The 12,645-nt window shown below is 40.2% G+C and overlaps 1 protein-coding gene across 3 annotated transcripts in view; it reads right to left on the reverse strand.

Moving 5' to 3' along the window:
- Nucleotides 1-12,645, reverse strand: part of LRTM2 (leucine rich repeats and transmembrane domains 2) — a 57,300-nt gene that overhangs the window by 11,719 nt on the left and 32,936 nt on the right. For 2 of the 3 annotated variants that reach the window (XM_042470129.1, XM_042470127.1), the window contains exon 3: nucleotides 1,888-2,041. In XM_042470129.1, the coding sequence (XP_042326063.1) occupies nucleotides 1,888-1,954 (67 nt within the window). In that variant the 5' untranslated portion in view covers nucleotides 1,955-2,041. Of the gene's footprint in view, nucleotides 1-1,887; nucleotides 2,042-5,785; nucleotides 6,245-12,645 lie in introns of those variants that run through there. The other variant, XM_042470128.1, reaches the window with a different exon arrangement.

Genomic DNA, 12,645 nt, shown 5'->3' on the forward strand with positions numbered 1-12,645 from the left:
GCATGATGTGCTCAGGAATTTAATTTATACCATCAAAAAGGGTGGCCAAGAGAGGGAGGGTCCCCATATACTGCTGATGAAACATAGGCTCCAACTTTTATCAGCTATCCAAAAACAATGGTAAGGCCTGGGTATGATTTAGTAAAGACACAGGTGAATATATTCAGATCTCAAAAGCCATTTTATTTGTGGGTGCTCAACAATGCAGCTAGATAGTTTTCATCCCATGAAAAGCCATGGTAGCTACTAAACAATAGTTTAAGTGAAATATCCAGCGTACTGTATGCTCTTATGTCAAGGAAAGGTAATGTTACTGTGTGAGATGCTCAGAACTCTAGTAAAATGATCCGGCAATATAAGATTAGACAAGGGCTCAGTGGCAGTTAGAGTAAATAATTTATAACAGCTGTCTAGGAGGCAAGAGTGTATAACAAAGGCAAGACTTCTGGGCAAAAGGAACTAATTCCCTTAGCAAGTTTCATTGACATCTAGCATCCTCACCTCTAGTCACACATTTGGAAGGGAGTCTCTACCTCCTGCTTAGTTTAACTGCATGTATCCTCACTAATGAAGACTTTTCACAATGCACTGCAAAGACTGCTTGGTGGTGCACTGAAATACACTTAACCTCCCTTTTGCTTCCATTGTTCTTAGTTTGAAGTCTCCCCATTCTCCAGCTCTGGAGCTGATGCGCCAGGATTGATTTGGTACTGTAAAGATGGGCAAGATAGATTCATTTGGAGGCTATTAGTTGAAAAGAGAAATTGGGGTGTGCATGCAGACTTTTTAGTGGGCACATCAGTGTTCCAGTGCTGTTGGGAGTGACTTAAATATTTATTTAGGCCTGTTACAGGCTGCCAAAATAAAGCTGCTTTGGGTCTCTTTGGAGGTATGCTATTTAAATGATGCATGGGTCCTAAGAGTCCGGAGGTCGCGCCAAAGCCACACTCCATTCCTAAACACTGGAGTGCAGCTTTGGTGCAGCTTCCGGATTCTTAGGATGCATGCATCATTCAAACAGCATACCTCCAAAGAGACCCAAAGCAGCTTTGTTTTGGCAGTTTGTAAAAGGCCTGAGTCTCATTAGATATCACATTTTACTGACAACACACTGCCAGAGTCATTACAAGTAGCAGTTGAATTGAATTGACCCAACATAGGTTGCTTCACAAATGACGCCAACTGTTCTTTTGCCTTTGACATCTGTAAAACTTGGAAGTATGAAAAGTACAGTCTGTAATGTAGGGAGAAACTGTTTATTGAGAAATTATGTCTTTAAATTAAATTATGGCCATTTAATTTAAATGGTCTAGTGGACACACAGACCATTATTAATAAGTGTGTATTAATAAGTGTGTAATAACTCATTAATAAGTGTGTCTTTTCAGATGTGCATTATTGATCACTCATCCTTAGTACAGAATAATGTGGCATCTAAGCTTTTTTCCCCTGAGAATATGCGACTTTCTGTACAGTACAAAACAGTGGTTGTGGTTAGTTGTATTTACGAGAACAGGATATCATTTAAAATGACTAATGTGGGTTTGTGTTATGTGGACAATGAAAAGTTTAGAAAATTGTGAACGTTTGGAGAACCTATTAGGACTCACATGGTAGCCACAATTTTCTTGTTCTCAAGTTCACTCGGTCAGAAGCCCTAAGTACATATTATTGGTTTACCCTGTGAAAATACTGCAATTTCTCCCCTGGGAATTACACTTCTTGTCATTCGTTATATTTTAAAAAGTAAGAATTAGACCAGGATTATCATTCCCTTCTTATTGAAGGAAAAATACTGGTTATTCTCCACCCTCCGCTGTCTCTTTTCTCATTATTTGAGAATCAAAGATTAGCCCCCTGTTTCACAACAAACAGGACAATACTTACAGCTAGTTTCTTTCCATCTCAGGGAAAGCCTGTTGCTGCACCAGTAGCCTCCACTCTGAGACAACATGATGGGTGCTCTTTTCCCCACAGTATCTTGTGCCTGCCTGCCAGGCTGGCACACGTTCTTGCCGGACTGACCAACAATCTGGCTAATCTAGAAGACAAAAGCAGAGCAAAATGCATATGGCTGTCAGATATCTAACAGAATCATCCATATAGGTCTGGAAGAGACCTCAGTAAAGCTGACTAGTAAAGCTGGCATCATTACAGTCTTCTTTAAGAAGGTTGTTTAAAATGGCCATCGTGGATTGACAGGCAGTAGGAGTGCCTCCAGGGTGGTGCTAGGTGTGCATGCTGCCTGTAGGTTTTCTAGAGCTTTCCCAGAAACTGTTCTAGGATATCTATAAGCAGTGGTAGGCATTGTACCTGGACACACTTCCCAGTCACTTAGGAAGAGGGAGGAGTGGGGAAGGGTGAGTTGCACTCTAGATAGCAAATATAAGATCAGCCCTACCTCATACAGAATTATAGAGTTGGAAGTGACCACAAGGGCCATCCAGTCCAACCCCCCGCCATGCAGGAATACACACTCAAAGATTCCCAACACATGGCCATCCAGCCTCTTTTTAGAAATCTCCAAAGAAGGAAATGACATCACACTCCAAAGAAGTGTATTCCACTGTTGAATAGCTCTTACCATCTGGGTGTTCTTCCTAATGTTTCGGTAGAATCCTCCCCCCCCCCCCCCCCCCCCGTAGTTTTAATCCATTGTTCCTTGTCCTAGTCTCCGGAGCATCAGAAAACACGCTTGATCCTTCTTCAATATGACACGTTTTCAAATATTTAAATATGGCTATCATGTCCCCTCTTAACCTTCTCTTCTCCCAGCTAAATATACTCAGTTCCCTAAGCCCCCTTAGGGCAAGGTGTCCAGACTTTTCACCATTTTGGTTGCTCTCCTGAGTATGATAAAAACTAGATCTTAAGGTACAAATGACAGAGAGCAGGAATAGTCAAAATGTATTGAACAAGGAGTGTTCATGGTGCTTTTAAAATGGCTAGATCCATGAAAGTCTATCAGATTTTTACATCATGGCAGTGTACAGGTGTACATTTATGTTTAAAAGGTAATAAAAAGGTATGTCTAGAGGTGAATGGGAGGGGCATAAGTATAGGTTTTTGTGGTGTTGGTCATGAAACATATAATAAATGATATCCATTGTGTCTCTTAACATTCTTTGTAATAATATTTGACATTAAAAATTGCAATAGCAGTAAACATGCTACCTGGAGGGAGTATTGCATTTACAAAAATAACCCTTTTGAGAGTTGAAACAAAGCATTGTGTCTGCAATAGAAATGCTTTCTTGAGGGAAGATGTGCAGATTACAGGCAACAAATAAGAGACAAACATGCATTTATTGTATAGAGTGGAAGTAACTGTGCCAAAAAAATCTCTGGTACCCCCTTTCCTCTCCATACCTACCATGGATAGCTGGAACTTTGTTTTCAATTGCTTCCCCAATTGGGAGTTGCTGTATAGAAGATGGGAAAGACCTCAAGAAGATATCTGAATCTGCCTTGTGCCTATTTTTCATGTGAAGCATGTGTGCAAGTGAAGTCCACAGTAGGACTGATATGCCATTTATTGTGTTTCTTATTGGAAGCTTTATCCTAACCACATTGAAGTAATCCTCTACTTGGATCTGTTTTTCAGCTGCTGAAAATACTGCTCTAGTCTTTTACGTATTTGAACAGCAGCTTCTCAGTAAGTGCTACCTTGTTTGTTAAGTACAAATAGGTTGTATAGGGTCTTCTGACCTTTCGTTAATTTTCAGTAAGAGAAGTCTTAGTCATGTTTAAGCCTGCCTGTAAACTAAACTTTCTGACTTGAATATAACTAATCCCAAGTATGTGCAAATATTCATTTGGAAGAGGAATCACCCCAGGGGTCAGGTCACCTTATAGCTCAGCGCTAGAGCAGTAGCTATTAATGAAGAAAGTTCCAGCTCCAATAATTTCTAGTTATGTCTGGGGAATACTAGAGCCACTGCACGTTAGTGTAGATCAGGGGTAGGCAATCTTTTTGAGCCGGGGGCCGGGTTGCTGTCCCTCAGACAACTGGGGGGCCGAAGCCAAAAAATAAATAATTAAATAATTTTTTAAAAAATTAAATATATAAATAAACCAGGACAAATGTAGGACAAAATTTTCAAATGGAAGACACTTTTTTAAAAAAAATGGAGGACACGTGAAAAAATTTGCTGATTTTTTAAAAAATGTTAATATAAATGCATGTTTCTGAGGCTTCTATAGACAATTGCTCCCCAAAGGCCCCGGCGGCAATCGGCGGCAGGACCGGGCTGGGGCCGGTCCCATGGGCCTCGCTGGGCCACATCCGGCCCGCGGGCCGCAGGTTGCCTACCCCTGGTGTAGATTATACTGACTTTGACGCACCTTCCACCTCACTCAGTATAAACTTCCTGTATTCACTATTTGATGACTGCAACATGAAATGATGTTGCATATGAGACTGAACAATATTGGACCTAATGTGACAGAAAGACCTTGTGTTTTCAAACATAATGCTTTTGAATAGTTCACATATTCATCTGACAGTCTGCAGTAATCAAGTGTACAAAAATCAAGAGAGGTGTATCTGTGTCAAGTGCTGCTAGGATTACTTTACACCTTCCAAGGCTTCTTTACATGCCCACAACATTCACAAGAAGTTTTAAAAATAAGGCTAGGTGAGCCCTAAATATGCCACATAACCTAGCAATTCTCTCATAGTTAGCTGTAGTGCGGCACTTGCATGGTGTGGTTTTCAGGGACCAAATGTGCTGAAACCAGTGCTTTGGAGCAATGCCCCTAGGGCCAAGCTAGGTTTTTTGGGAGCAGCAAAAGTTCTTTGCCGCTTCATCCCTTCAGGGTGGCAGAGGGGATGTAATTCTCACAATGGGGATGCCCATCATGAATGTGAGGTGTGGGGAAGGGAGCAAGGAAGGGAATGGGAATTTAATTATGCAGCAGCTGGATTCCGGAAGAAGCAAAGGATGGGGTTGTCAAGTGTTGGAAGAATGACAGGAATTAGATTTTAATTTAAAAGAGGTGTGTGGATGTTCACGTGAGTGTGTGCGCACATCCTCAACTGAAACCACCAAGATGACCTGTTTTGTCCCCTGGTGATCATAATGAAACGTCATGACAACAGGTCCTCCCCTTGCCTTTCAGATGCCCAAAGCAGTAGAGGGGATGCAGGCGGAGGGGGGGGTCTCCCTTTCAGGGAAACCTCACTGACAGCTCCTCCTCTGCCTCTTTCAGGTTCATTTAGGGGGCAATTTTGCAACTCCCTCACCCACTGCTGGCTCAGGTGGACCCCTAGAATCAGACTTCCTTCCCTTTTTTCTCCCCCCCCCCCCATTGCTCTGGACATGGAAACTGTTATGTCTCCTTTTAGCTTTATTTTAGATTGGTCGAATGCATATGCTGAAACTCAGTCCACATCCATCCCTTTCCCTCCCCCCCCAATTCATTTATTTTGATGGCAATCAAAATCCTCCCAACGGTCTTAAATTCACACAGCACAGAGGGCGACGGATTTGGTGTGGTTCCTGAAAGCTTTTGAGAGAGAGAATCTGGCACAAATAACCGGGGGAAAGATATAGGAATATTTACAAATTTGCTGTTGTTCCCTCTCACAAACACACACACACACACACCATCTTCCTCCCCAAATCTGACTTGGAATGTGTCCCTCCACTTCCCTGCAAAAGGCAAAAGCTTCAAGTCCTTTTGTGCCTGCCAGAGCTGGGAGCTCACATCCAAGGCTCTTAACCATGCATCCCTCTTCCATCTCTTCCTTTTTTAACAATCAAGACAAAGCAGAAGCATTTACCTGGAGATGTTCTCCTTTCCTGCCAGGTCTCTGTCCAAATTCCACCTTCTTTCCTCTCTTTTTCTGCCTCCTTAATTCCCAGCAAAGAGGCTTGCTTCTCTCCGAGTCTGTGTCCTATTTAACTCCCCTACCACACAGGAACCAGCATCAGAGTTAAGCTGACAGCCACAGAGAGACTTAGCTGGCTGCTCTGGATGGCTGGGCTAGAGAGTTGATCAATTTCAAATCCTGTTGTGGAATGATCCCGTCCTTTCCCTGAGATATTAGGAACTGCCTGCCACTCTCTTTGCCTGCTTCATTCCCACTCCTACTGCTCAGCTTTGGCTGTGCCTGGGTTGTTGCTGTCACAAGCTGACTCTGATGCTATCGGTGACCCACCTGTATTGCTCAAGTGCAAACAAAGGGATGCTTTTCAGAGGGCAACTTAAGTCTCCTGGCTGTGTTGAGAACTTTAAGGCAGAAAATGTCTGTATTACCAAAAAAAAAAGAAATATGCTAGAAGTGAAGGCTATCAGGAAACTATGTTATCCTCTAACCTGGAAACTCTTTTCTTGATCTTATTTAACTGATTGCTCTTGTTACCAGTTCTGCTTCATCTAACACACAGTCATCATTTGAAAACTGCAGCATTATGACGATTTGCCTCTTTGCACAGGTCATTGCAGAATTGCACATTACACTGAACACAATGATTTCCAGTGGAATCTGTTCACATATTCACACACATTTTGTTTATCATTACACCACAATAAAAACATATGACACACACAAATTGAAGGAAGAGTACTCTGCATGGTCTCTATATCTTCATTATTATTTATAGATGCCCCACCTGTATTTTTGGAGTTAAAAATAGATTCCAGGGTTGAGTCTTGATAAAGCTCAAAGTAAGCTACAGTGTGGCCCATCATAGTCCTTGCCCCCATTCAAATGCCATGATACTGCTATGAAACATTTGAAGAAATAAAAGCAGAGGCTGCTTCTGAGCATGTGAAAGGGGCATTTGCTGCTACTACTAAGAAACTACAGTCTTTCTCTCTCTGAAACCCACATACTAATATATCTCTGATCAGACAACATGGCTTCCAGGTTCGTAACAAATACAACATCCAGACAGTTGTCAGCCTCATCATATTTCTCTGTAGCAACTTAACATTATGCTTTCTAAGTTACCATCTTTTCCCTAAAAAGTTGCTATAAACTTTTTTCAAAGGTTAAATCTTAAAGTGTTCAGATATAACAGCCTATCTGGAGCATGTTATATGTAAATCGAAATAGTTTGGAAATGCCAATATTCCACTATTATAGTTAATATATGTTTCCTTCCATCATCAATATTAGTGTATCTGTCATACATTATTGCTGTTATGTTAACTTTTTAAAGTCAATACAGCATTATAATGATACTCATTGCTTTCTAACATACATGTTGGAAACAATGAAGACATCCAATTTTTGAAATCTAGGTAGTATTAGAATTATACCTTCTCTAAACATGATCAAATGCTTATTCAATGACTGGAGAACTGTGCTTCCAAAACTGTGCAGGGGCATCCCGCCCCCAACCCCCCTTACTGGTTTGAGAATCAAAGAGTTGTCATTCATGTTCATGCTGCACTAACATCTTCTGGAAAATTCATCAAAATTAATGTAATGGAAACAAAATATCTTTAATAGCTGTGGTTTTAATATCCATATGACACGAAGAAATTCAGCTAGGGTACCCTTGTTCTGTGGTACAGTCCTGAGAAAAGATGCACCGGTTGAATGTCTGTTCATCATACCTTGAAGGCAGGTTAAGGAAAGAGCATAAGAGTTGACAATCTTTTTCTGTTGAGGTCTGTGTTACATTTGAGATAATTCTCATGGACCACATGCTGGCTGTGTGCAGGACAGGAACCATCACACACTTTAACTTTTCTTCTCTCTTTAAATTCATCACCACCCCACACTCACTCTATATAACTCCATCCAATCATTCATTTTCTCATGAGCATGCACACTTTCTGCAAGTGCTGGACTGAAAATGCCTCAAATTCCTGAAAATGCAGTATATTATTCTCTCAATCCTCTTATCTCTTTTTTTTCCTTTGCCACCTCACTTTTGCCTTTTCCCCTCTGTACTTGTGGGTGTCTCTAGCTCACATTGAGCTACATGCTGCTGCCACAATGAGAACAAGAGAAACCTGGAGAAATGAGATGCATGTACAAATGTGGAGGCCCAACTATGCAAGGGGAATCCAGAATATCTTCTTGAAGGCTGCTATACTGCTGTAGCCTGTGTGCTCTGTGGTTAGACCTCTGTGTCTGTCTAGTCTCTGATTCTCTGGTTGGTATGTTGATGTACAGGACACCTGCAGATGCATAAAATAATGCTCAGTACTACATGAGTCCTGTGGTTTGCCTAGAACCAAGCTTTTGCCAGAGGAAAAAAGTGGTGTAGCAAATCGTGTTTTCATCCTCTAGTATCCTTTACATCACTGGTCTGCGTGTGGTGAGTCAGGAGGAACAAGAGTGATACATGGATTATGACTCAAAGGATAGGTGGCTGAATCTTTACTGTTTTCTTTTTTCTTTTGTGCCTAGTTTTAGGCAAAAGAAAAAGACAGTAATGGGGTGACAACATGTAAAGAAGCCCTCTGCCTTAAGTAATTCTGTAGAAGATGTGATTGCGACAAGGAGAGCTTTTTTCACCCCAGCCTTATCATCCCTTATTACTTGAATCCTAGGAGGCAAACTTGGGAAGATTTTAAACTGAGTTCCATGTTGCATGTTGTTGTTAAAGGGAGCCACTTGTTCTGAAAAGTTGCTCTCTTGCCATTCACAAACGGCAAGATTAAAGCATGGTTCATGGAGGGCACATAGTGAGATCTCATATTGGAAACTGAGAATATATTGAAAATGTAATGTTCAGATTCAAATACTATTACTAATACCATTACTCTCCACTAATGGTGTGAACCATGTACCTCAGCACAGGGGTAAAGTGTGGCTTTAAAAGCTCTTACCTGAAGCTCATCTAAAACATTGAGCTTGTAATTAGGTATAGCATAGGATTGCAGGTACAAGCATACATGCATGGACAGAAGCTCCCTTAAAATAACTTCCAAGTAAATGTTTAAAGTCTTGTTCAAATCAATGAAACTGAAATATTCAGTTATTCATATGCATATGAAAACAGGAGATTTTATGAACTTTTTCTGGACAGGTTATTGGATTACTCATCATTTTTGCAAAGTTAAAACTCTGTGATTTCTGTGGAATGTACACCTTGATCTTAAACAGTTTTACTCAGCAGTAAATCATGCTTAGTCTAATAAGACTTTTTTCCCAATAAGGGTGTAATCCTGACTATGTTTATTAGAGAATAAATCACATTTAACTGATTTGTTCCTCGGGATCGTTTCAGTATTGTGCTGTTCATGCCTTTATAATTTATAATTGCTGCTGTGATTTATATTTTAAAATATTTGGATTGTTCTTGGTGTATGGGTTTGCTCCATTATTTTCAAATATTTTCAAATATTGTCATACTATAGAGTAAAAACATGGATATAAAGACTCATCCACTCATGCTGAATCTATACAGACAGACACCCACACATGCTAGAAATAATTCCAATATTCATGTGTAAATACATGACGTGCCATACTCTTGTGTGCTGATATATCAGGAAAAAATTACAGAGACAGCTGCTCTCTGAGCTTTGGTTATGTAGATGCCAACATAATTACTAGGGCTAGTTTCTGAAAAAGTTGAAAGTAATTTGAGTAGAATGTCACTTCCCATTGTGTGTACACATGTATAGCTTGTCCCTTCTTATGTCTAATTAAGGGAATTTCTCAGATTTTTTGATGCAAAGAAATGTTTACTAGAAGCAACTGTGGGAGGATGCACATACCATGAGAAGAGATCTATCAAAACTCCTTCAAGTCCATGTAGTCTCACTTTAGCATCTTTGCTGTTCTGTGTCTGGGTAAGACTGCAGGGTGTAATCATGCAGAAATATGAGTGGAAATGTCATCAGTATGCTGATTATATTTGTCTCTATTTCTTGTTTTTGCCTGGTGCTATGGAAGATATGGAAGCCCTGCACTGGTTTCCCTGGGTAGTGGTGGAATAGAAGTGAGACAACAGACTGAACCATAATCTAGATAAAGACTAGAGTTCATTATGGTGAAAGTTCTTGAAACCATGCCCTATGAGGAGTGGCTTAGGGAGCTGTGTATGTTTAACCTGGAGAAGAGAAGGTTAAGAGGTGATATGACAGCCCTGTTTACATATATGAAGGGATGTCATATTGAGGATGGAGCAAGTTTGTTTTCTGCTGCTCCAGAGAATAGGACCTGGATGCAAGCTACAGGAAAAGAGATTCCACCTAATGAGTGAAACACACACCTTCGGAGAGTGAAGGGGTCTCTTTCTTTGGAGGTTTTTTAAACAGAGGCTGTATGGTCATCTGTAAGGGGTGCTTTGATTTTGTATTCCTGCATGGCAGGAGGCTGGACTGGATGGCCCTTGAGATCTCTTCCAACTCTATGATTCTATGATTCTATGTTTTGAATGAAGTTGCACCCCCACTTAAATTTCTGGTTGGCAATGGGTGCGCTTGGAAGGATTGGAGTTAATTTGTAGCAGAGGCTTTCGAAGCTGTGTAAATCTGTGAAGATTTATTTTAGCAATTAATAATTTCATCATTTTTCATTGTATTGTTTTTAATAAGTGTTGATTTTTTATGTGTGCATGTTAGCAGATACTATACATGTCTGTTTGCAAACATAAGCATTTATAATGCTTGTATTAATTTTCTCACATGCATGTCTGTCAGTGCAATGTAATGTCTATGTTATGAACATTGATGCCTTAATATTTACTTTTTCTAGTTTCCACATTATATGGGATCTAGCCCTGGACTTTCACAACCTTGAAGTTAAAAATAACCAGCTCATTTGACCTGGTCTACCCTACCCAAAATGTTATATCCACTAGGAAGGAACAGGATGCTTTAGAGGTTTTGTAGCAAAGAATATTAAAGTTCTTTTCATTTTGTGCCACTCACTCAGTTTAGGACATTCAAGATTCTCTAAAGTATCAAGATGGTATTGTGAGCATTGCATATAAGTATGTTTTATGTTTATGTTCTGTAGTCATGTATGCAAGCTAATTCTGAGGGCAGAGAGTTTTGTAATTCAACTTAGTACTCAATATAAAGTGGTCTGTCTTCCTTTATTAAGAATGCTACAGTTTTTATCTTACGTCCTTGCAATATCTCTCTGTGATGTAGAAGTATTCTGTTGTCACACTGACCCATATGAAAGAGAGATGTAGCCAAACTATAACCAAGCTCACAAATTGTATGCTCAAAGTCAAACATTGCCCCACAAATAATATAAATATGAAAGACAAAGTGCTTCGGTAATGGGGCTAGAATAGGAATCCAGGATAATGTCCAAATCTTGTGCTACAGCAGTCTCCAAAATCACAACTGAAAAATGCATTTGTCAAAGGAGCAGAGATTATGTCTGGAAGACTAGTGAAATGTAGCTTTAAAAGGCTGGAGCAGATGCTAGTAATGATATAATACTGAATGCATGGCAACATATGCACACACATCAGAGAGTGGCACCAAAGTCCTCAATTGCTTTAGTCTTTTATCAAGAATCCAGCAGAGTTAGGCATGGAATAGAGAATGCTTTAAGAAGATTATCTCCCACACACGCTCTCTTCTTTCCTCCCCTCCCAATGCATATGTAAACATTTGGATGCTCTTGCTTGTCTTTTCTGTGTCATAACAACCCTGGAGCTATTTGCAAAGGATGGGGGGGGGATTTGTAATCTCCTGTTTCAGTGCACAAAAATATGCACATGGCCAGCATAAGGCAGAGTTAGGGTGCCTCTGGATGCTTTATCATCCTTTCATACAATGTGCGGGTCTTTGATGAAAGAAAACTGTACATTCTAGGAATCCTTTGAATGTTCTTAAGCTGGCAGGAAGGTCACTTAAAACAAACTCTTTCCCACATATTTTATTTTTCCATGAACGGATTGGCCTGTTTATCCATTCACCTACACTCTAGATTCTAGATATTGGGCTTTCATTGCTGAGTCATGATTTGGATCACAACCTAGAGAGAGAGAAAAACAGATACAGAGGTGGGAAAGGGAAAAGAGAGAACATGGGGGATTGATTCAAGTGAAGTTAATAACTTATAAATAAGAGAGAGAACTGAGTCCTGTCTTCCATAATAAGGTTAAAATTACAGCAAACCACTGCTATAGAGGTGGCTCAAGCCAAAACATAGATACATAACAAAAATATTAAAACATACACCAAGCCTGCCCCTACATCCAATATACTACCATCAGTGACTGTGGATTGAATTTATTTATGTGGAAGTCAGAAGTCTGCTGTGACAAATACTAACATATTTGACCAGAGCTTGGGTAAATTACTTTTTTTTTTACTACAGCTCTCATAATTTCTTAGATGGCTACTGACTGTCATATCAAGCATGCAGGAACATGACAGTGTTGCATAAAAGAGAGGGTGTAAATCCTCTGTGTTATATCACATGTATATACTGTAATTTTTAAGTAGAACAGAAGCTGCTGGGTTAGGCAAGTCGCAGCTTGTTTTCCTCTTGCTTCCGTCAAATACAGTTCTCTAAATCCCTGCTTTGGGGGTGAAAATACCCCTTCTGAGGCAAGGAAAGGGATTCCATATGAGACAAGAGACTTTTTTCACATTCAGATTGCAACTGTCACATGCGAGTGACAGCTTATCACCGGCCCTGCCAATTCTAATCCTAACCCCAATTTTTGTCTCTCTCAGCTACAGAGGAAACTGCCTTCTCCAGAG

This window comes from Sceloporus undulatus, chromosome 5 (assembly GCF_019175285.1).
Source record: "Sceloporus undulatus isolate JIND9_A2432 ecotype Alabama chromosome 5, SceUnd_v1.1, whole genome shotgun sequence".
NCBI classification, from domain to species: domain Eukaryota; kingdom Metazoa; phylum Chordata; class Lepidosauria; order Squamata; family Phrynosomatidae; genus Sceloporus; species Sceloporus undulatus.